General features: G+C 46.3%; 1 protein-coding gene across 2 annotated transcripts in view; it reads right to left on the bottom strand.

Moving 5' to 3' along the window:
* VARS1 (valyl-tRNA synthetase 1) overlaps positions 1–23,388 on the bottom strand; it is a 47,047-nt gene extending 23,659 nt beyond the window's left edge. Inside the window, exons 1-17 of one of the 2 annotated variants that reach the window (XM_061619265.1) lie at positions 23,073–23,388; positions 20,029–20,388; positions 18,057–18,200; positions 16,441–16,591; positions 15,587–15,744; positions 14,783–14,858; positions 13,528–13,628; positions 11,856–11,983; positions 10,345–10,509; positions 10,158–10,239; positions 7,365–7,484; positions 7,166–7,274; positions 6,948–7,036; positions 6,225–6,315; positions 4,557–4,681; positions 2,978–3,081; positions 320–478 (exon numbers count right to left, since the gene is read on the bottom strand). In XM_061619265.1, coding sequence (XP_061475249.1) covers positions 320–478; positions 2,978–3,081; positions 4,557–4,681; positions 6,225–6,315; positions 6,948–7,036; positions 7,166–7,274; positions 7,365–7,484; positions 10,158–10,239; positions 10,345–10,509; positions 11,856–11,983; positions 13,528–13,628; positions 14,783–14,858; positions 15,587–15,744; positions 16,441–16,591; positions 18,057–18,200; positions 20,029–20,382 — 2,156 coding nt within the window. In that variant the 5' untranslated portion in view covers positions 20,383–20,388; positions 23,073–23,388. Of the gene's footprint in view, positions 1–319; positions 479–2,977; positions 3,082–4,556; positions 4,682–6,224; positions 6,316–6,947; positions 7,037–7,165; positions 7,275–7,364; positions 7,485–10,157; positions 10,240–10,344; positions 10,510–11,855; positions 11,984–13,527; positions 13,629–14,782; positions 14,859–15,586; positions 15,745–16,440; positions 16,592–18,056; positions 18,201–20,028; positions 20,389–22,723; positions 23,020–23,072 lie in introns of those variants that run through there. The other variant, XM_061619266.1, reaches the window with a different exon arrangement.
* Positions 23,389–24,511: the final 1,123 nt, after the last annotated feature.

Raw genomic sequence — 24,511 nt, 5'->3', positions numbered from 1 at the left:
GTAATGGAATGGAGTATTCTGGAAGAGGGCATGACTGGCTGCACTCTGAACAGAAGCACTCCATGCTACAATATTTCCTTGCAAGTCTCCCTTGTTAAGTTTTGTTGCCTGTATTCCCCTCTTCCTTTTGCTCTCTGATCTCATCTATTTGATTTCTTCTCTTCTTCAGGTCCCTCTTCACCTCCTTCTCCTCAGCTGCCTCTCCCAACTGTCACCAACTAGCCTTTTCAATGTTCTTTGCCCACGTTTTATGCCCCTCCCCTCATTTGCCACCCAGTCCGCAGTGTCACAGGAACAGGGCATTCCACAAGAATCTCACCTGATATTGTCCAACCAGTTGAACCAAGTTTTGAGGTGGAAGTCTGGCACGATGCGCAGGTCTCCTCGGCGCACTGCCTCGGCCGCTCCTCGTGCCATGGTGTCACAGCGCACGTACCACTGGGGCTTCAGTAGTGGCTCCACCACATCTTTGGAGCGGCTGTGGTGCCAGACGGGAAAGCAGAAAGCAGGATTAGCTCCAGCCCACAAAGGCAGCCAGTGCTAATGGATAACAGAATGATCCCCCTCGACACAATAAAGATTCCTGGAACTCCATGGATCTTTTCTCTCCACTCACCCACACCAAGATATTCTTCCACCTGTCTATATGGCTCCTTGATCCTTTATACAGAATATCTGCGAGGTCTGTCTCAGGCAGCAATGTAGTGGCAACTTCAGAAGGGCAGGGTCCCTTCATGAGGGTCATACCATGCTCCCTCACCACCACCCTTTTCTATTTTCCCTCATCTCCCCTGCTCTGTGTTGTCTCCGAGTCCACAATCCACTACAAAAGACATCACTAGGAGCCAATCAGCATGAAAGGAAAGGTTACGTGTTAGCTACTGAGAAGAGTCTTCTCAGTGAGCCAATTCACCTCCTTTCACTCCGATTGGCTCCAATCAGCATGAAAGGACAAGGATTCTTCACAGTGGCTAACACACACCGCTTTCATGATGATCGGCTCATACCCTGGAACCCTGCTTCCCCAAAAATAAGGGATCTATGACCCTTCCACAGCCCCAAACAACTACACCCCTGGTTTCAGGAAGCAAACCCCTCCACCTCCCATCATCCTTTCTCCTATCATATCCCACTTTTTATATCTTCCCAATACCAAACTACAGGTAACTCTTGTTCACAGAGAGGTCTCCCACCTGCTACTCAACTCAATTCCTTCCCCTTCATGTGGAAAGGCAACATAGTCAAGCAGTAAGAGAGTTACGAGATGCACCTTTGGCATAGACGATTGAATCAATGTGGATGGATGGTTTCTCTAGTCTGGGAAGGTGGGGGGGGTTTCAACCTATTTGCGATGGGGTTGCACTTCCTATGAAAGATCAGGTTCAGAGCTTGAGAGTGCTGTCTGATCCAGCTTTATCACTCGAGGCACAAGTGTCTCCAGTGGCAGGGAGTACTTTCTTACTAGCTTAAGTGTGCCACACCAACTGTTCTTGAGCAGGGAGACTCTGGCAATGCTGATCTATGTTCTCATAACATCCTGTTTAGACTACTGTAAAACATTGCACATGGGACTGCCCTTGCAGATGTTTCTGCAATTAGCTTAAAACACAGCAGCCAGGATTTTGACTGGGAGGGCTTGATGGGAACATATCTCACCAGTTCTGGAAGATCTACAGTAGAACTAGCCCACTTTTGGGTTCATTTCAAAATGCTGGTTTTGATCTTCAAAGTCCTTCATGGTTTAAGACCTGGATATCTTAGGGATGGCCTTCCACATCAACCTGCCCAAACACTGAGATCTTCCCCTGAGGTCCTTCTCACAGTACTACCACCATCAGGGATCAAATGGATGGAAACAGAAGAGGGGGCTTTTTCATCTGTGACACCCCAATTATAGAATTCCCTCTTCCCTGGAGGGTAGCTTGACACCAGCTATATTATCTTTCAGACATCAGGTGAAGTTTATTCCCTCAGGCTTGTTTACAGATTGCATTTTTAGTATCGGAAGGATGCTGTATTTAAAACACTGGAAATGGAGATTTCAAAGTGTTTTATTGTACACCTTTTCTCTGGTATTGTAAAGTGCCCTAAGACAAATTTTAAGAAGCAAGGTATATAAATCCTTTAAATAAATACGTTATGCCTGCAAGCCTAGTCTTGGCTATCAGAGAGTAAGCCCCAAAGAATTCAATAGTGCTTACTTCTGAATAGATGTGGTTAGGATTGCACTGTAAATAAAATAAAGAGTATGGCCTGGAGCAAGTTACCATCTCTCAAGGGTCATGCGTAACCGCCAAACAATGGTTTAGCCACCCAGGGTCACTGTTTTGGGTTCACAGGCTCCCCTGTTCCCTTGTGCATGCCTATTTCCTTGCTCACATACTGGTTTGAGCAAACCATACCTTGCTGTTACATCTGAAACAGGATGAACTATGTATTGACTCCACTTTTTTAGTACTACATCTGGAACAGACTGCCTTGGGAGGTAATGGCCTCTTCTTCCCTGGTGATATTTAAGCAGAGGCTCGAAAATCCTCTGTAAGGGATGCTGCAGTTGCATCCCACACTGTAAATCCTGCATTAAACAAAGGGTCAGACTGGATGACCTCCGAGTTTCCTTCCAATTCTTATAATCCTATGATTCTCTCTCTTTTTGGATTTTGTACATGTCAGAATGCATGTGTTCCATAACTGCAAAGCCCTTTATCGCTTGTTGTTGTTATGTGCCTTCAAGTTGATTATGACTTATGGCGACCCTATGAATCAGTGACCTCCAAGGGCATCTGTCATGAACCACCCTAGAAGGTACCAATTATGTTGTGTGCAACCTAATCATCCATGAAGAGGTCAATTCCAAAGGTAGTAAAACTCTCTTCTGGGCCTGAACCACACTCCAGGGAATAGAACTGCCTGTCAAAAAATTAAGGTCCATCACCCAGATCAGAGTTATTCGCTCTCCCCATCAATGTCTCCTCACCTGCAGATTGGTACCACCATGGGATGGTCCTTTACCTCCCTCAAGAGCCCCGCATCCTTCAAAAGTTGCAGCACAACTCGACGGGCATCAAACCGCTTCATACCCTGAAAGGGGGAGGGAGGAGAAGGTAATTTGGTGTTTGCAGGCAGCAGAACCTGCAACAAAATTTTGCAGTGTGGAGTGTGGGTTTTCAGAATTCCAGAAACCCCATCCTATTCCCTTTCCCACATTCTCCATCCCCCTCCCCACAACAATCAGTTTGTATGCCATGGCCACTAAGCAAGGTCAGTCCTCCCTGGACTGTTGTTTTGGCAGCATTCCCTGCCTTAGGGTTGCTGTTTTCCCTATTTTTTTTTGTACATCTGCTGGTTACTTCCCATTAGTGTCGGAGGGTGGAGTGTTTCGTCCACATAAGCGGAGGAGGAAGAAGGAGGGGGGACCCCAAGATGCCAAAAAAGAAGAATTACTTGATTAAGAAATCCAAATCGGTTTATTAAAAAGAGGAAAGAAGCCCAACGCGTTTCAGCCACTCTAGACTTGGCCTTCGTCGGGGGCTAAAAATTAAAACATACAATGATCCAGCGGGTTAAATGAAGAGTTGGAGTTTCTTCCCCTTTTATGAATCTTACACTTCAGTGACGATCCCTTAGACACAGCTGTGGTTAATTCCTCTGTCCCAGAGCTAACAGGCATTTGAGTGAGCGTTTATAATCCTACACTCTCAGCTTCAGCTGCTACATGGTTAATTTCTCATTGCCCAGAATCGGCATAAAGATTATTTGTATATTTTGCCTACAGAACGATTCCATATAGACATTTTAGATTCAGTATGTGAGTATATTGTTTGTTTGTTTCCCATATGTCATTTAGTATTACATTGTACGATATGAGATGATATGAACAAGTTACTAAATGGATCATTATATGCCATCTACTTTTGCTGTTTGTCCACATAAGCAACAGCACTCAGTACCAAATCAGAAGACATTACAGGACTGGCAGGCACATGTGGGTCATCTAGGTCCAACCCACTGAGATGGGATCCTTGTGCACCCCATTCCTACCTGAGGCGAAGCCCGCTCTCCAATCCATTGCAGACAGGGATCAGGCATGAAGAAATCAGAAGAACCTAAGAAGAGATCTACTGGGTCAGGCCAAAGGCCCATCGAGTCCAGTGTCCTGTTCTCACAGTGGCCAGAAGCCTTCAAGCAGGATCTGAATACAAGCGCACTCTCCCCACTCGTGATTCCACCTTCTGGTGTTCAGAGGCATACTGCCTCCGACAGTGGGGACAGCAACCACTATCCTCTGTGAATCAGAGACTAGAGGCTGCTTTGCTTAATAATGACATGAGAAGAGCCCTACTGGATCAGGCCAGTGACTCACCTAGCCTGGCATCCTGTTCTCCCAGTGGCCAACCAGATGCCCCAATGGGAAGCCCTCAAACAGGACTTAAGCGCAAGAGCACTCTCTCCCCACATGCGATTTCCAGCAACTGGTATTCAGAAGCATATTGCCTCCGACAGTGGAGGTAGAACATAACCATCCTCTGAGATCCACCCTCACAACCCATCCATACCCATAAGATGGGAGGCACGTTGATGAGGCAGCCAGTCTCATCAATGATGGTGATGAAGTCGAGCCCATGGCGCAGGCCAACCTCGTAGTCATTTGGATCGTGGGCTGGGGTGATTTTCACGGCACCTGAGAGGAGCGGGAGAAGATGACAGTAGAAGAGGATATTTTCCATCAAGGCTTTGATCCAAGGAGGTCAAGAAGAGAGTTCTCCTCTTTGGATCTGACCAATGGCCTTCAAAGTTATTCCCCAACTACGCCGCCGCCACCCGCTTCTCTCTAAAGCGCAACTGAAGACATGAAGCTGGCCAGGCACCTTTCCCAGCCTTCCACCAGAAGGCTCTTCTAGTGACACCTAGTGCTGTAGTTGTACATTTTGAAGTGCAGAAGCTCATCACAGCAATCCCCACAGCATAGCCCCAAACCCCGAGTCACCACCCTGCAAGGGTAATCCAAAATTTCAGGCAGTTGTGTAAAAAAAAAAAAGCAACTACACAAAATGAAGGAAGAATGGCAAGTCTTTCAAGAGGGCGTCCTGCGCTACCATAAAGGCTATACAGTAGGGCCCTGCTTTTTGGCATTCTGCTCATACGGCGCCGCCATTGGGGTGATCAGCTGGAGCACAGGGAGCTTGCACGCTCCAGCTGATCGCTCACTCCAGCCCACAGCAAGCTCCCCACGCTCCAGCTGATCATGTGCTACAGCTGATCACTGTCAGCTGGAGCGCGGCGGCTGGAATACAGTAGGGCCCCACTTTCCAGCGGTTTTTGCTTTTTGGCGGGGGCCTGGAACGTAACCTGCCATGAGTGGGGCCCTACTGTATATTTTTTGTATCAGGACTGCAGTCCTATCCATAACTACCCAGGAGTAAGTATCATTGAACTCAGGGGTGCTTGCTTGTGACTGCATGAGGTTAAACTTGCAAAGCACAATGAGCTTTGACAAAAGATCTTTAGCCATCTGAAATGCTAAGCTTTTAAGTAGAAATGCAAACAAAATTGCAAAGAAGTTTAAATTTAAACTGCCAATGTGGAATAGGAAATCTTCCACCCCCTTCCTCAGCACCCAGTCTCTGAGAAAGGACCAAAGAGAGATTCTTTCTCACAGCCAGGCATTCATAGCATTGTTGTTTTTTAAGAAAAAAAAATCTAAACCCTTACTAGCTACCATGGCAAACCATTGCAGCGGTGTAGGCATTTTCATGGCCACCTCACTCAGGATGCCTGAGAAGAAGGATCCTCGTTGGCCCTTTCTCAGAGACCAGGTGAGGCAGCAGGGAGGTGGAGATGGGCAGTAGGCAGCTGCTGCAGATGGGAGCAGTCTTTGATTCCCAAGCAGTGTCCACACATCGTCAACCCAGGACCAGTGATGAGTGAGCAGACAGCAGGTTAATAATAATAATAATAATAATAAATTTAATTTCTGTGTCGCTTATCTGGCCAAAGGCCACTCTAGGCGACGTACCAAACAGTTAAAACACAATGAGATAAAATACAATAATACAATAAAAACAGTATGAGAACAATACAGCAGCAACAATTGGTTGGGCTGAGTCCTGGGCCCCATGGCCAATGACTGACCTGGTAATCCCTCCAGAAGGTAGAGGCAACCCACACTCAGCAGAGCTATTACTTTCAAAGCAGGGCCTGCCAGCCACTAGCCCCAATCCTACCTGTTCCAAACTCCATGTCTACAAAGTCATCGCAAACTATAGGCAAGCGCTTAGCGGTGAAGGGATGCAGGATACTCCGGCCATGAAGATGCTGGAAGACAAATGAGGGGAGAACATCAGTATTCCGAGATCATCCAAATAAACTATAAGCCAAATGGACAGTCCGAAAGAGAATCTAGCTTATTGGATGCAGCCCCAGTCCACTCCTTAAAATAATGTTCCTTCCCTGTTTGCCACCAGCTCAGCTCTCCATTCCTATAACGCTCAGTATCAACCCACAACTTTCTATCTCAAACTATCCTATATGTGAACTCCCCCTCTTATGCTGTTGCCTCTTCTCCTGCTAACAACTGTTGCTGTTAAATTGTTTTGTTAATTTGGTTGCTGCTCTGGGCTCCTTCAGGAAGGGCAGGATATAATACATAATAAAATAATTACAATAATGGTGATAACCACGAAAGGGCTCTACTTATTCCACTGAGTAAAACTGGATATTGATTCTTGAAACTATTCCAAAAAGGGGGCTCTTAGCAGCTGGGGCAAATACCATAAATGCTCCCTAATCAATCTGGGTATTTTGACCATGAATAGAGAAGGCAGCCCCAAGTGAGAAAATGCACTCCTAAGTTTAAATCTGGTAGTACAACTGAGCTTACAGTTTCTCTTCCAAAAAAACTAACCGGTAACGCTACACATGTAGCCTTTGTCCTTAGGGTTCCTTACTTTGTACCGGGGATCCTGGGGATGAACGGCAACTGCTGTGTCCCCCAGCATCGTCTCGACACGGGTCGTAGCCACCACCACTTCCTCGCCTAGGAAGGAAAACGGTGAGTCATTCCTCCTCTCCAAGAAAGGCTGGTCTCAGAAGAGATCAAGCCAAGAGTCAAGGGCGAAAAGAAGCTCCCGATCCAGAGCCCTGACTGACAGGTCCCCTTACTAACCTGAGCCTTCGATCTTATATGCGAAGAAGACCAGCACCCCAAACTCAATCTTGTTCTTGTAGCTGGGGACGGGCAAGAGCGTTCGCCCCGTTAGCTCCTTTTTATCCACCTGAAAAAAAGAAGGTGCCCCAGACATGTCATGCTCCGCTCACTGGGCCTAATACTGCAGCAAGAGGCAGGCCCTCCGGCCCCCAATCACCTCTATGTCAGAGATGGCCGAGTTGAGGGCGCAGGACCAGTTGACAAGGCGCGTGCTCCGATAGATGACCCCTTCCTCGTGCAGCCGGATAAAAGCCTCTTGGACGGTGTTGGAGAGTTTCTGTTGGCAAAGCAATTAAGTCTCCTGAGCAATGTTGTTCAGCCCCTTCTGCCCCTCTAGCAGATAAATCCCGTCTGTCTCAATGGAAACCAGGCTTCCATTTCTTCAAAAAGTGACCACTGAGGCGCAGGTCACATTTCACGCGAGAGTAAAGTATGTCGCCTCTACATTGCTTGCGTGGCCTTCTCAATAGGACAAAGCTAGATAGCGCATGCTCTCAATGACTCGGCTGCTTAGCACTGAACAGCCTAAGCGGGAAGACTCCAGATTCTCAGCTCGAGAAAAGAAAAGCCAGGAAGGTATCAATGCAGGAAAAGAAAGAGCGGAACCCACTAGGGGCACCGATGTTGTATTATAATAATTAGGAATTCTCTCATACTGTTATTTATTTATTGTACTTATACAACACCCCATAGTCTCAGTTATTGTATACAACGCTTGTGGTGGCTGATGTTCAGATACCATGACACTGATTCTGTGCCACTGGCTGCCTATATGTTTCCAGGCCCAAGTTAAAGTGCTGCTATCGACCTTTGAAGCGCTAAAAAGCTTGGGCTGTAGCTCAGTGATAGCAGAGCATCTATTTTGCATGGAGAAGGCCCCAGGTTTTATCCATGGCATCTCCAGGTAGGACATCTCTCAGTGTCCATAATACTGAGCTTGACAGACAGTCTGACTCTGTCAAATGTTCCTATGACTGTGTACACCAGGGATGGGGACCCCTTTTCAGCCCAAGGGCCACAATTCCTTCCTGGACAACATTCTGGGGGCCGCCCTCCCCAGGCCAGCATATAGACCGTTTATGTTTTAGGACGGCCTTAAATGTATTTTTATTCTGGTCTGCATTTGGATAATTTCACAGGCCTCTGTTTTAAGAAATATTTATATTTATTTAAAATATTTCTATCCCCCCCACTCTACAATAGGGCACTCAGGGCAGCTCACAATAAAATCAAAACACAAAAAACATTAAAATAGATAGAAATACATAAAATACAGTTAAGAAATATAAGCGAGTAATTTTAAATATCATAGACTGCTGTTACTGCTAATGTCATGTTTAATGCTGATGGAATTTGGTTGCATGGCTATTGTCTGTATTAGCCGCTCTGTGATGAAATAGACCCTGAAAAGGCAGAGTTAAAAAAAGTCACTGTAAAATAGAAGAAAATATTGGGCCCAATGCATTTCAGATTAAGATCTTCAGGGGCTCTCTTAAAGCGCAACTAATTTCACCCTTTAATTGCCAGTAACACTCTGGCAAAGTAATTCTCACACTAGCCATGAGCTTTCGGTGACCTTGGGCAAAAACAAACGCTGAGCCTCAGTCACTGCCACCATCCCATATCTGTACTATGGGTATAAAAATACTGACCTACCTTACAGGCTCATTGGTACATCAGTGGTACATGCTCTGGTAACCTCGCATTTGGATTACTGCAATGCGCTCTACATAGGGCTACCTCTGAAGACAGTTCGGAAGCTACAGCTAGTGCAAAATGCGGCAGCCAGACTGCTAACAAGGACCAAGCGGTCCGAGCATATAACACCTATTCTGGCCTGCTTGCACTGGCTGCCAATATGTTTCCGGGCTAGATTCAAAGTGTTGGTATTAACCTATAAAGCCTTAGATGGTGTGGGACCATGATACCTTGCGGAACGCCTCTTCCGATATGAACCGGCCCGTACACTACGTTCTGCTACGAAGGCCCTCCTCCGGGTTCCAACTCATAGGGAGGCCCGGAGGGTGGTGACAAGATCTAGGGCCTTCTCAGTGGTGGCCCCCGAACTATGGAACAGTCTCCCCGAGGAAGTGCGCCTGGCGCCGACTCTGCTCTCCTTCCGGCGCCAGGTTAAAACCTTCCTATTCTCTGAAGCATTTTAATCTAAATTGATCTAATTTTAAAAATGTTACTGTACTGATTTTAGACTGTATTATTTTGTATTATATTGTGTTATTTATTGTATTTTCTATGTTACTGTATTTCTATGTTCACCGCCCAGAGAGCTATTGCTAGTCGGGCGGTATATAAATTTAATAAATAATAATAATAGGAAGGGGAGCATGTGCCATAGAACAGAGGTGGGCAGATCAGGAGATGTGACTGATTTGAAAGAGATCAGGAAGGATTCCGACTCTCAACCGTTTAGCAACAGCAACAACGAAAAAGGCTATTTTCTTGGGGGGGGGAAACAGGACTGGATTTTTGTGCTCAGTTCTGCTACTGAAAACAAATTCCTGAGCTAAGCATATACACAGAGGCATCCTGCGTGGTACTCAATGTCAGTCCTACCCAAGGTAGACCCACTGCAGTTAATAGGTAATGTAGGTCCATTAATATCAATGGGTTTTCTCCAAGTAAAACTTAGCTGAATACAACCCTCTGTTCCTTAATTATGAGCGTTACATATCCTGTCTCCCTCCTGAGCTACTATTGTGCATTTGGCTCCAGTTAGTGGATCTTGAGTTACAGTAAAAAACAATTTTTTTTTGAAAACCCAGAGTGGATCCCATAAGCCTGAAGTCTGCCCACTCCTGCCCCAGAACACTATTGACACATCCAAGTCCCAGTCATTTCCTGAACAAGTCAGTGGTAGTTAATACAGGCTTCCCATCAACTTGACAAACACACGTGCACACCACCCTCCTTCCCCCACTGCTACAGATCTTACCGGATCCATAGTAAAACAAGCTCTGTCCCAGTCCATCGAGGAACCCAGTTTCTTCAGCTGGTGGTAGATCCGATCACCTTTTCTACAAGGAAAGAGAAAAGCACGCTGACTGCAATGTGGCACTAGAGAGCGATACAATTTACAAGACCAAGCTGCTCAGAAAATGGGGTCAGGCTGATCCTCTCACTCGTTTTTCCACTTCCAGATTGCCTCAACGAACTGCTCACGGCCGAGGTCATGCCGGGTCTTCCCTTGCTCCTTCCAAAGCTTCTTCTCCACCACCACTTGCGTGGCAATGCCAGCGTGGTCACAGCCAGGGTTCCACAGGGTGGTCTCCCCGTTCATCCGGTGCCTGCAAAACACAGAACAGTGGGACATGAGCAGCTGGTGCTCAGCTGTCGTGCGAGAGTCCAGGGAAAGCCAATATGGGGCTCCCTCTCTCTGTTGTTGGACCACAACTCCCATCATTCCTGACTGCTGGCCATGGTGGCTGGGACTGATGGGCATTGTAGTCTAGCAAACCTGGAGGGCACCAAATTGGCTATCCCTGTGGTATACTGACATCGACCTTCAGGGAAGGGTTTCTGATTTGGGCGTTGGAAATGTGGGATGTCACTTGAACTGGGCTGGGCTTGCATGGGTATCTGGTTCCATGAAGCAGCAAGAAAAATATGCTAAGGCAAAAGCCGAGAAAATCATGGGTGCACTGACCCACTTCTTTTATACAAAGGGAGGGAACTACTTGCCAGCAGCCATCCGCATTTACAGAACCAAAAAGGAAGATAGAGACGGGACCTCCTGGTTCCTAGGCTGTACCTATCCTTTGATCTGCTGCTAATCTTCCTTCCTGTGTACTCTTAGGATGGAGAACCCGCAAAGCATGGTTAGCCTCATCTTCCTTGTTCCTTGGGAAAGTGAAGATATCTCTCCTGTCTCCTCACAGCATGAGGGCAAACATTAGACTCAGTGTTTGCATCTTCAGCTTAGGTAGATATAGAACTCTATCCTATCAAAGCATGTCTTTCCTGAATAAAGTAGTTTCCTTGTTTTTATTTATTTATTTTTATTTATTTAATTTAATTTATATACCGCCCTAAGCCCGAAGGCCTAAAGTCTCATTGTGCCCAATTCCAGGGGAAGCATGCTACTTAGTAAGGATTCAAACACACGCAAAGCTCGCTCAGGTGCTTCTTTGCAACTCTACAACATTGAGGACCCTGGTTTTTTTCCAGCATTCAAGCAGTGGTCTACTCATGCTGGGGAAGTGCACGGTGCTATGGAGGGCAGAGAACTGAACTCTCTTTCAAACATATATTTGAGACCATAAGCACAAGAAACTGTTGTTGAAAGCAACAGTTCTCAGGAATCTGAATTCTGCGCATGGTATCCCATTCTGTGGGTGCATAAGGTGCCATTTGAGTCATAGACATCCAGTTGGCCACTGTGAGAACAGGATGCTGGACTAGATGGGCTACTGGCCTGATCCAGTAGGGCTCTTCTTATGTTCATGTATCTGAATAAGGCAGTTCTTAGTGGAGCAAAGTTGGGACAAGGTAAAGAGATACCAGGGCACTGGTTATGGAGCAGAGGGCAGGAAACGGTGGGTCCAGGTTGTCAGAGCGGCCCAGGAAGTGTTGAAAGGCTCCAAAGTCAGACTAGAGGGCTGTATTCAGTTAATGCAACTAAGGGACGCCTCACCATCGGGTCAGAGAGTCCTGGATGGCGTTGGTGAGGGCATGGCCAAGATGCAGGGATCCAGTGACGTTGGGCGGAGGGATACACATCATGAACATCCCTTTGGGGTTAGGCTCAGAGACACTGCAGCGCTGGAAAGGGGAGAAAAGAGTTTGTATGAGGTGTGCAAGAACCCTCTTTGTGGAATGAGCTCTTAGCCCCTTTTGTGCGCCTGAGATGAAGGCCGGGCCTCCCTAGAGGTCATCCAACTACAGAAGCAGACTTCTGTGTCAGCCAAGAGGTAGCAAAGGTTGCTGGCCACAATCTCTCTACACTCAGAACAAGCAATTCAGAGAGATCTCACTGGACGAGATCCAAGCTTAGTCATACTCAAGAGACTGACTGGGTGGGGGCTGACAGGGAAGAATACACATTCTATTTTGTTTGCATTTTAAAGAGAAGCTACTTAATTTGAACTTCTCAAACCAATATGCTAACTGAAACACAGCTATTCTTCGAAATGTGTACTTTTGCAATGTAGGTCTTCAACCAAACCTCACAACCAAACAAAAAATGCATTGCATTAAGGAAAAGTGTACATAGAAATGCATGTATATTAGGGGAAATAAAGTATAAAAATGCATTATGTTAGGAGAAATTGCAAAAATGTGTATATTAGTCAGATTTATACATATTGCATACAAAAGTGTGTTTATCAAGGAAAATTGGTACTGAAATGCTGACAAATTTTCATGAGCTTTCTTTAAAAAAAGAAATGGTAAATTGCTAAAGAAATCTGTGCCGCTTAGAAATTCTGAAAATTAAGCAACATATAAATACCTGAAATAAAACTCCCAAGTTTAGGATTGGAAAATGAAAAACTGATATTGACAGATGTGTCCATCCCTACTCAAAGCAGAACTATCAAAATCAATAGGCTTCCATTTATTTTAAATGGGTCTGTTGAGAGTATGACTAATATTGGACATTGCCCACAATCTATCTTCAAGTGCTTACAGGAGAACCAGAATGGGGAAGGAGGGAATTACGGGGGGGACAAAAGAGAGAGCGCACAAAGCTTGGGACTGATGAGCCCCAGATCCCGATTCTCACATCAGTACCAGCCTGCTTCTCCCTCTTCTCTTCACCTTTGACACTTCAAGACAAGGTGAGGAGAGGGGGGGAACCAAGTGGAAGGAGGCCCCTTCCCTGCCCCAGGCTCATTTCTCTGTTGGTCCTGCTCTGTCTGTCCAGCTGTTGCAGCACACATTGGTGGGGGGGGGGGGACAGAGAGGCAGCCGGCCTACAGGCAAAGGGAGTGGGGAAGGAATAGAGCAGAAGAAGCTGCAACTGCGACCTCTTTTGCTGCTGCTGCCAAACTATTACACCCCAGAGGTAGCCAGCCTGGTGCCCTCCTGATGTTCAGAGACTCCAGTTCCCATCAGCCCGAGACAGCATGGCCAGAGATGATGGGAGTTGTAGTCCAACAACCTCTGGATTGCACCACCTTGGCTACCCCCATACTAGCATTTCGAATTGGGCCCAGGAACGGACTTGGACACTCACTGCTGTCATGTTGTGATAAATGCCCAGCCACCTGGGCAAACCAATCAGCCCATCATGTTATCTTAGATGGGGGGAGGGGAGAGAGAGAAAGAAAAATCCCCCCTCACAGTAATCCCGGGCTCACACTCACCCCATACTGTGGTTTGAAAAAACCCTGGCTCTCCCACCACTGGTACCAGGCGGCTTCGACAAACTGAGGGCTGTAGGAGTCCGGCATTGGGCCGCTCACGACTGGAAGGAGAAACGCAGAAAAGCTGAGAGTGGGGGCAGAGAGCACAACCCTGTTCACACAACCCACTCCAACGCCATCCACTCTGGGGCGCAATGGAAGTGTGCACTGCCAGTAAGCAAGGCCCATCGTTTGCAAGGTTTCCGTGCAATAGAGTGTCATGAACCAGGGCGACTGGCTGATGATGATTGCTTGTTTAGAACATGGGTGGGGCACCTATGTCCCTCTGCATGCTCTTCCAACTCCAACTTACACCAGACCCAGGTATTATGGCCAATGGTCAGGAAGGAGGGGAGTTGTAGCCCGACAACATCTTGTTCCCCACCCCTGGTTGAGGCAGCGAAGAAGGATAAAGGCCTCTCAAGGTGTGTATCCACAAGAGAAGATCACAGCTCAAGTTGTTAGGACATAATATCGTGTGAAAGGGGGACCTGGGTTCCATCTCTGGCATCTCCAGTTAAAGGATGTCAGCTGGCTAGGCAAGATTCTGGAGAGCTGCTGTCAGCCAGAGCTGACACTAATGGAGTAGGCTGCTATTTGCCCAAAGAGCCCAATGTAAAATCGTAAAAACCCCACGATCATTTTTGACGAAGGGTAGTATATATTAATTTAATTATTTAAAGGTATTTATACTCCACACTTTAGTCAAAAGGCCTCCCAGTACAAAAATCAGCAGTATTTGTCCCTAAATAGAAATAAATAAAACGGAACATAGATTTTTGTTGTTGTTGTTAATAACAACGGTTTCCTTCACGTTCTTAACTCCACCACCATTTCATTGTGTGCCGCTCAGTATACCGCAGTTCCTTATCAATTATTAAGTTTAACCAGGGGAACCTGCAACAAAAGTCTGTAGCGTGGAATCCTCATGTTAAAGGTTCCAGCTAGCCAGCTGGCCATACCCTTTCCCCAGATACTCCATTCTAGTCCATTCCTACTCTCTTCCCTGCTCCTAGTTCCTCCCCTCCTGCAATACTCTGAACCTGCTATTACTTCCTTTTGTGTTTGGATACTGCTGGTTTGGCTGCATTAGCACCCACACTCAGATAACTTTCACAGTTAGTACACAGGATGCCCGAGCACAGTGTGGGGCAGAGAACTCCAGTCCTGCCCAGCCGCCTCCTTCTTCTCACTCGACTGCTCATGCTTACAATACCTTTTTTCTCTCCTGGCCGGGTTGGGATGTCGTAGGTTATGACTCCTAGATCCTTCTTCTCTGCTTTTGGCTTCTTCTGCAAAGAATCAGGGAGGTGATAATGGGCTGCAAACAGTATGACCCTTCTCCTTTCTTCATGGTCCTCCTGAATTCCAACCTTGGAATTCCCTCACCTTAAATATCAGACAGGCCCCATCTCTGTTGCCTTTCCAGTGCCTACTGAAGTGCCTCTTTCAACAAGCCTTTTAAGTAGAGACTTTATACCAGTCAGAGTCTGTGCTGGAATTGCTTTTTAAATATATTTTTAAAGACATCAACATTATGAGTTGGACGGGAAGAGCAGCTACAAAACGCAGCCAGACTACCACTTCTCCCCTATAAAACCTGCTGGACAGCAGCTAGTCAAGGAACACACTTGCTTTGCCTCTGTGGAACATGAACAGAAAGTAAGCCAAACCTCATTGGCTAACGTAACATGCAGTTGTTCATCTTACATGTTTGAATTGTTCATCTGATATGTCGCAAGCCACTTGGGGTCAAATCTTGTGGGAAAGTGGCACACAAATGAATAAATGAATGAATGGTCTGGCTATCACCATCATTCCCTGAATATGGAAAGCTTGAAGGTTTCTACTGGTGAGACTACAATCATTGTCCCCAACATGCTAGCCTTCCAGATGCAGGGAGCTTTTTCTGCAACAGAGAGCACTGAAAAATGCCTCTTTCATACGCACACTGAAATGGTACAGCCTACTTTCTTCTTTTTGGGAATATTTACATCTGCTCTCACTCTATAATTTTTACCTCCCCCTGTTGTTGCTGCTGGCCCTTTTCCTTCTTCTGCTGAAACTTCTCCAGTTTTTCTTTCTTTTTGGCCTCTTTCTTTAGTTGGGATGCACTTTTGGGAGGCTCCATTACCTCCCTCTGCTCTGACAACTGTGTCTCAGGGTCCGCAGTCAATTCTGAAGGAAAGGGACACAAACCAATGAACCCAAGCACCCTTGTGAACAAACCTCGTTTAATCACCATCAGGCAGGGATTTCCAAGGACGTACAGGGAAGAGATGTGCTCTGCCCACTAAGAATAGGGGAACCTGCAGTCCTACAGATGTTGTTGGACTCCAACTCCCATCAGCCCCAGCCAGCACAGCCAATGGCCAAGAATGATGAGAACTGTAGTCCATTAATTACCTGGAAACCTGCAGGTTCCCCACTCCTGCACTAGACCCAACTTTCCCCCCATCCTCAAAGTCTGTGTCTATATCAGGTGTGGGGAACCTCTGCCCTTCCAGATGTTGCTGAACTACAACTCACATCATCCCTGGCCACTGGACATGCTGGCTGGGGCTGATGGGAGTTGTAATTCAGCAACATCTAGAAGGCCAAAGGTTCCCTGCACTTTGTCTATATGAAACACACAAGCACATGTTTCATTAAATCAGCAAAGGAAGTTTAGCTCTGTGGTCCACCTATTCAGGCTGAGGCTGATAAGAACATAACAGCCCTGTTGCATCAGACCAAATGCTTGTCCAGTTCAACATTCTCTTCTCCATGCAATCAATAGATGCAACATTGTAACTCTATTCTGCACTGAAGTCTCTTTGTCCTCAACAAATTAATGAGGATTTGGGGGCAAGGACAATGGTAGCAGCACCTTACCTCTGAGATTTGATTTTGGGGTGCCCATATCAGGTGCCTGCTCACAGAGCTTCACCGGACCCAGAACAGCTTGAAATTCTGGCTGGTTGATGCAGGTCAGGAACCAACGGGTGACGTTGGTGTAAGACGTACGAAGAGCTGGGTCTAGGACCTAGAGGAGACATAAGGATGGGAAGGAAGGGAAAAGGAAAAAACAATAATTATGGATCAGGAGAATAAAGCTAGATGGCAGATACCACTGTAAACCGTAGAGATGGGAAGATCACTATTTCATTTTGGAAACAACAAAGCAGTTTACAATAAACAGTATGGTAAAAACCATTTAAAATACAGAAAAGCAAAGGTCAGCTACTGTTGTGATCGCTGCCATTTGATCCCTCCTGATTTCTAGTATAACCTATTCAAATATGCCTTTAAAACAGCCAGAAACTGGCCCACACTTGGAAACACACATTCAACATTAAGGGCCGTGGCTCAGAGGTAGAGCACTGTGCGTGTGCAGTAGATCCTGGGTTCAGTCCTCAGCATCTCTGGGTAGGGCTGGGAGAGATCCCTACCTGAAACCCTGGAGAGCCACTGCCAGGTAGGCCAACGGGAAAGCACCTTCCTATGTTACTATGAAACCAAACATCATCATTCTTGGTAGGTTAACAGGGACAGTTACAGTAGGGAGCAGGGCAAGAGAGAGCTCTAGGAGAATGCAGAGTAGAACGCAAGGAGGCATGCTGCATCATAAATCACCCTGTGGTTTTTACAAAGGGCAGACTGTAAATAATAAATAATAATAGTAATTGCATCCTTTGCTGGAGTCTACTCAGAGCCAGCTGGGCCACTCAGTGTATGATAACGGCAGGTCAGCACCCAACACCCGTGCACACAGCGCATGGTTAAGCTGTCCAGCTCGCTCCCAGATGATGGCCACCAACGTGGATGGCTTTAAAAGAGGATGAAGACACATGGAAGGCTATCAATAGGTGCTAGCCGTGATGGCTACACCCTGCCTCCACAGTATGCTTCTGCATACCAGTTGCTAAGAATTGCAAATAAGGAGACTGCTATTACACTCAGGTCCTGCTTGTGGGCTTCCCATGGGCAAGTGGCTCGCCACTGTGGGAACAGGATGCTGGACTACACAGGCCACTGGTCTGGTCCAGCAGGGCTCTAATTATGTTCAGATCAGTTGCAGCCCATTTACTCTTCTCTCAAACAACAGGGAACTTCTGGCCTTTTAGATGATGGACTCCCAACTCCCATCAGCCCTAGCCAGCATGATGGGTGTTGTAGTCCAGCAATGTAAGACCATACGAACAGCCCTGCTGGATCAGGCAAAAAGCTCATCTAGTCCAGCATCCTGTTCTCACAGTGGCCAGCCACTTGCCTACTGGGAAGCCGCAAGCAGAATCTGAGCACAACAGCCACTCTCCCCCAATCTGCGATTCCCAGCAACTAGTGTTCAAGAGGCATACTGCCTCTGACAGTGGAGGGAGCACGTCTGGAGGTCTCTGGTTCGCTGCTTCTGCCCTAGCGAGAGCAGATTAGAAATTACTACAGAAAATTCCTACTGATGTCAGGATGAAGCAGGGAATTGACAGAGGATGCATTGCAGGGAAACTCACATATTTATATGGCAACAGCAGAGAACAAGCAACTGTCACATCGGCCAGTGTCACAGCCTCCCCCACCAGGTATGTCCACATCTTCAAGTGACTGTCCAGCACCGCAAGGAGACTCTGGAGCTCTGCCACAGCACGATCTGTCACCTGGGCAGGAGAAGCAAGTAGGCAACAGGACTCGCATGCCACATATAGAACACAGCCCCCTCTGGAGCAAAGGGCTAAATATTGCATTTTAAATTCTATTTATATCCCACCCTTGGAGCTTAGGGCAGCACATATACATTCTCCTCAGCCTTATTATACTCAGAACAACACTGGGCAGAGCAGTCAGGCTGAGAGATGGTATAAGTTTCCCACTGAGTTTCATGGCTAAGCAGAGATTTGAATCTGGATCCCTTGGTCTAAATCCAGAATTCTAACCACTATACTAACCCACATCCTCCTTCCATAGCTCACCATGCCCCTTCCCCAAAAACGCAAAGAAATGAATTCTAAATCAAAACCTCCAAGTCTGTGTTTTACAGACTTGCGACTCAAAGACAGAACGCCTGCAAAAGGCCCTTCCACAGTGCAGTCTGGCTTAACAATGCAATCCTACACGTGTCTACTCAGGCATAAGCTCCAATGAATTCAGTGGGACTTACTCTCAAGGAATTGCGTACACAGGATTGCAGCCTTAACCCACTCGATGGCTGTTCTTGAGAATATCAAGGAAGCATTTATACAACATTGTTCAAGCATTCAAAGTGTTTAATGCACATTACTGTAATAACGTAACCTGTATAAGTCAGTATTATCCTTCAAGTGGGACTTGCAACTGCTCCTATTTGGAGTCCTAGCGAGCCAGTGAGCCATGCCCACCTCCAGGATACTCTATCTTCTTCCCCAGACCTGGCACCCTGGTAGTCTATTCTAACTGACAATCAACATTCTGAGGTTACTGAGCATGCTTTTTATGTCCCTGTCGGCTACGTTTGTTTTTCATCAATTTCTTGATAAAAATTGTATCCAACCAAACTGGTTCTTCCCCCTTGTTCACAGGGCCGTTTCAGCTACAGTCCTGCTGGCACTCAATATCCAAGTTCGCTAACAGAGGGAGCAACTTGGGTTCACCACTGAGCTGAAAATGGTAACTTGCTAGGCTTAGCCTATCTAGGAAGTTTGTGGGTAAAATGAGATCTGAGAGAGAAAACAAGGAGAGGACGTCTCAAGGTGCCCAGCGTTATTTTAAATAATCATTTGCAAAAGAATCTTTAGAGACTACTGAGTGCTGCGACTGACAGTACCCTCAAAGAAAGGTTTTCTTTGAAATGAGTTGGGCCAGACAAACATATTTGGCTCTTACGAGCTCTGATGGTGGCAAAACACTTCCATTTTTGAAAGACCAGGCTCTCTGCCTCCAACAGCACAACGAGCAGAAGAGGCCTATCTGTGTTGGTTGCTTATGAGAAAATTCTGCCATTGGGACTTCTTACATGGATCTTTTTGCATAAGGCTGCATGAAATGAGAAATCTCATTCCCTCTCTACTGTGGCATGATTAGGCACACTAGCTGGACCTCCCCCCCATGTGCCCCTTCTCCCTTGTCATTGCTAAATGTCCTTGATTATTACTCGGTGTGTGCAAGGAAAAAATTAAAATCAAATAAACCCTTTTTAAAAAAAGAGTATTTAGGGACTTGTTAACATGTTAGTGTGATGATCTTTGGATCTTGTGAATGATGGAAAAGGGAAACAATGATGAGTAAATTATTTTTATTTATTCATAAAAATACTTGTATTCTGCTACTCATTTTAAAAAAATTGCTACAGTGTGCCTCTTGAGATTACCTTCTCTTTCCCCCCTCCACCCCCTCCACCCCCTCCACCCCAGGCTGGTGACTTCCTGGCTCACAGCTCACCCTAGTAACCACTATGCTACATGCCAGCTACAGTGCACTGCCCTGGCCTGGCCCACAGCGCCTGCCTCTCACCTGTTTACTTTGCTCACAGATCCCAAGCATGGAGAAAGCTGCTGTGCAGGCTGCAGGAGCAATTTCCAAGTCGGCATAACTGATCCACTGCTGCACCAGGGCACCGGCTTCAGGGCTTTGCCCTCTCATGGCATCTGGGCACAGCAGATAAGAAACAGCCGCTGGCCCAGAGAGACAGGTGCCCGTCTGGGTCTCCAGAGCTGGGAGTTTGGGCAGGGAGAAGGAAGGATTCCCCAACTCTGTGTCGGGAGGTAGCCCAACCACCTTGGGCTCCTGCCGGCCATAGCGGGCTGCAATCAGAACACGGAGATTCTGGAAGTTGTCAGGATGCGGGGAAAGGTAGAGAGTGGGCATGGTGACCTGAAAACAAAGGACAATAAAAGAGTTAGAGGGAGGATACGATAGCATTCTTAAAAGGCCTAAAGGACTGTTGTGTAGAAGACAGCAGAGTCTTGTTCTGTGCAGTCCCAGAGAGTAAGACTAGATCTAATGAGCTTAAGACACAGATCACCCACATACCCAACTGATCACTGCATTCTGCAGCAGAAGGCATCCTGCAGATACCATCCTATCAGATAGTCTGTTACACACAATATAGGAATCGAGCTGGAGAACTTCCAGATGCTGTCAGACTCCAATTCTCATCAGCCCTAGCCGGCATGGACAATAGTTACAGATGATTGGAGCTGAAGTCCAGCAACATCTGAAGGGCCACAGATTCCAATCCCCACCCTTACCAAAGCCCTATACCACTTGGGATCCGTCCACACTGGGATTGCCCTTGATAAAGGGCTAGATACAAATAACAATGATAATAATAATAATAATAATAAAAGCAATCTAGGCATCTAAAGGACTGCCTTTCCCCATGTGTACTGCCTACTTGTTAAGATCAGAATCGGAGGCCATTCACAGCCTTCCCAACCCCACCAGTGATGAGGCTAGTGGCAGAAAGGGAGCTGTGGAATCTTTGGAGTATCCTCTATAGAAGACATTCTGGGGCAAAATCTAATATATTTCAAGGGAAAAGACAGGTGGGTGGGTAGTTTGCAATAGCTTGATTGCCTAAGAGCTATTCTGTTCATGACAAGACACCAGGCAAGTGCCGTTTTACAAGATACAGGCTCTTATGCCACAACAAACCAGATTTTTTTTCAGATGCCACAGCCCACAGGACTCTTTGCTTTCCCAAAGAATTCACTTGCCACCTAAGAGAACAGTGTCATAGGGGCTAAGGAATCCCCTGCCTTTTAGGATGCGCCTGACAGCATTCAGCTCCAGATACATTTGGGACTGTGTGTGTCACTTAGATCAGGGCTGAGTATAAAGTAGTCTACTGGTAGATCTCTGGTTGATTTTAGGTAGATCAGCAAATGTTTCAGACTCCTCATTGTTTAATAATTTTTTAAGGACAAAATGAGTCCCCCTCCCTGAATTAGACGGCTGGGATGAAGAGGGGTGGGGTGAGTGAACGTGGGTGGGGACTGAAAGTTCAGCTCAGTTATGGTACTTCAAAACAAATCCCTGAACTCAGAATTCTTTTGCACCAGGCTCTAGTTGGTGAATCTCAGGATTCTAGTAAAAAAAAGCAGTATTCAAGGCTAGTCCTATGCAAAGTAGACCTATTCAAGTTAATGGATATGACTATCTTAGAGTCATTAATTTCAATGGGTCTACTCTGAGTAGGACTTAGCTTGAATACAACTCCTAGTCAGTACTGCAAGCAGGAAGTCTGCCCATACCCACCTTAGCTGATGCAATATAAAGCAGTTATGCATCAGTTTCTCACTTGGGGCAAAATATAAATGCCATAGATAGAACAAAAGCTGTCTGTTTCCCAAGGATTGCCCACCCTCACCTCCAATAGATCTCTCCACAAACTACATGTAAAAGTCCCTCATGTAGGTTTTTTGAATTCCCTTCTCTGGGTGCTACCATATGGAGGAAAGGCTTTTTAACATGGGAGGAGAGCAGGAATCCTGTCTCTGAATTGTTACCCCAAGCATTCAAACCTCTTTCTAGTTTAAAGGAATCCTGCCTTCAGCAATTCCGCACCTGTTGTAAATTACTATTGGTATTACTACTCCCCACCCAGAGAACTCAGGAGGCCTGGCTCCCAGATCTGCCTATCTCAGAGCTCCCTCAGGCACTGGGGGTGGGGGGAATAGATTCCAATGGTAGTTGGCGAAAATGTGATGGATTATTTGAAGCATGAAAATGTCTCCAGTTTTCCTTTAACTATTACAATATCTTGTCACCTACTACAGGATTTCCCCTCCCTTTCCCCATACACACTTCTTATGGCTTCAAATATTTTATTTATTTATTTATTAGATTTGCATCCCATCCTTCCTCCCAGTAGGAGCCCATGGTGGCATATAAGAAGTATTGGGAGGAGGACTATGTTTGTACACCACCTTGAGCTCCTTGGAGGAAGAGAGGAATATAAATCAAATAATAAATAAATAAGATTAAAATCAGGCACGATCCAGAGCTCTGGAGTTCCCTAGAATGGAACAGGAAGCAGCCTTACACTGAGCCAAAATCTCGGTCCATTTAGCTCAGAATTATCTGCTCTGACTGCAGCGGCTCTCCAGGGTTCAGACAAGGGACATTCCCAGCCCTGCCTGGAGATGCCGGGGATTGTCCGGACACAGTCGGTTAATGCGGGGTCGGGGGAAAGGTGTTGGAATACCTAGAATAAGGATTGCAGGGTATTAGCGACCGAGTCTTGTCAGAAGTCGGTAACGCGGTTTCTGAAGAAGGAACAAGACTTGCACTGGGCATAGACTGGGGGTGGAAGGGTCCAAAATCCAAAAATAATTCTGAGTTCTTCAGAAAGAATCAAGAACTGCAACAAACTTGGGAACAGGAGCCCAAACTCCTGGGTTGTCTGGGACGCTAGAGAGGGGGGCGAAACGAGGAACTGACTAAGAAGTAAGAGGTCTCTCTCTGGAAAAGGAGAAAGGGGTGTTTGGGGGGATGGGGAGCTAAGCCAGGACTCCCGGGTTGAAAGTACTGGAGGGGGCGGGCACCTCTCTTACCTGAGCCTCCAGCCGGTTGCTGTTTCTCCCCCACGTGCTACTCTCCCATTGCGGAAGGACCCCGCCTACAGCTGTCTACTGCAAAGCCTGCAACGTCATCACGAATTTACAACCTACGCACACGTCGTTCTCGCTTGCCTGTGCATGCGCGCCTTCAAATGCCAAGTGGTGCTTGTTTCGGAAACGCAGGTGTGTTGTGTATCCCTACCCTTTCCGTTATTGTGCTCTTATGTAATAATAAACCAACATTCTTATGCACATGCGTTCCTTTCCTACCGCTACAACTGAGAAGTTACGGCTTCCCTTTCAGCCCCCCAGTTTTTCAATCAAAGAGACTTCAGGGGTTGAAATTCCAAGGTCAGGTTCTCAGCCTCTTGGAAGATGAGCCTGGTTGATTATGTTTGTCTTCCATATTTTCTCTAAGGATTTCACAGCATTTTCTTCCCTCCACCCCTGAGTTTGAGTGTGAGGTAGCCTAAGCCACTGGGTGACTGTCACCAGCTGAGCAGGGATCTGAACCTGCGTCTCCCCAGGCCTAGCCCAACCACTTCACCACAGTGGTAATGGTGATTGAAGAAGCAAGTTATTTTGAACACGTGTGATCTGCCAGCTCAGGCCTTGTAAATTTTTAGACCAGAGCTTCTTGAACCTGTTTTCAAGAGCAAGTTTTAAGTTTTGGCATTTGAGCTTTACTTATGTGAAGCAACAATAAACTCTGTGCATGCAGAGTGCCTTTCTAGAGTAAGTAGCATAGCTTCCCAAACAGATACGTTATGTTTTAGAAGGTAGCTACAGCTGTGTGAAAAGTTCCACCTGATTAAATCCTCTTTTCTACACAGTGCTATGCATGCTTAAGTTTACATCCCACTGAAGTAACTGGGGCTTATTTTTTAGAATCAGTATATACAGCATACAAACTGGATTTAGAAAGGGAAGAGGCACCAGAGATCCTATTGCAAACATATGTTGGATAATGGAACAGCAAGGAATTTCAGAAGGAAACCACCCTGTGCTTTATAGATTACAGCAAAACCTTTGATTGTGTAGATCATGAAAAACTATGGAATGCTTTAAAAGAAATGGGGGTGCCACAGCATCTGATTGTCCTGATGCGCAACCTATACACTGGACAAGAGGCTACTGTAAGGACAGAATATGGAGAAACCAATTGGTTCTCCATCGGAAAGGGTATGAGACGGGCGTATTTTATCACCCTATTTGTTTAATCTATATGCAGAACACATCATATGGAAAGCAGAATTGGACCAAGATGAAGGAGATGTGAAAATTGGAGGGAGAAATTGTTGGACCTAACGGTAGCATATTGTTTTTTCTGTAGAAGATGCGACTATGAACGGGTTAAACCAAGAGGAGCTAACAGAAAGTAACCACAGCTGTATGTCATTAGCTCAGAGATAAGCAGCTAGCAAAGCTATAAA

Source organism: Rhineura floridana, chromosome 3 (assembly GCF_030035675.1).
Source record: "Rhineura floridana isolate rRhiFlo1 chromosome 3, rRhiFlo1.hap2, whole genome shotgun sequence".
NCBI classification, from domain to species: Eukaryota; Metazoa; Chordata; class Lepidosauria; order Squamata; family Rhineuridae; genus Rhineura; species Rhineura floridana.
The sequence above is the reverse complement of the archived record's forward strand: the minus strand, read 5'-3'. Positions and strand labels throughout refer to the sequence as shown.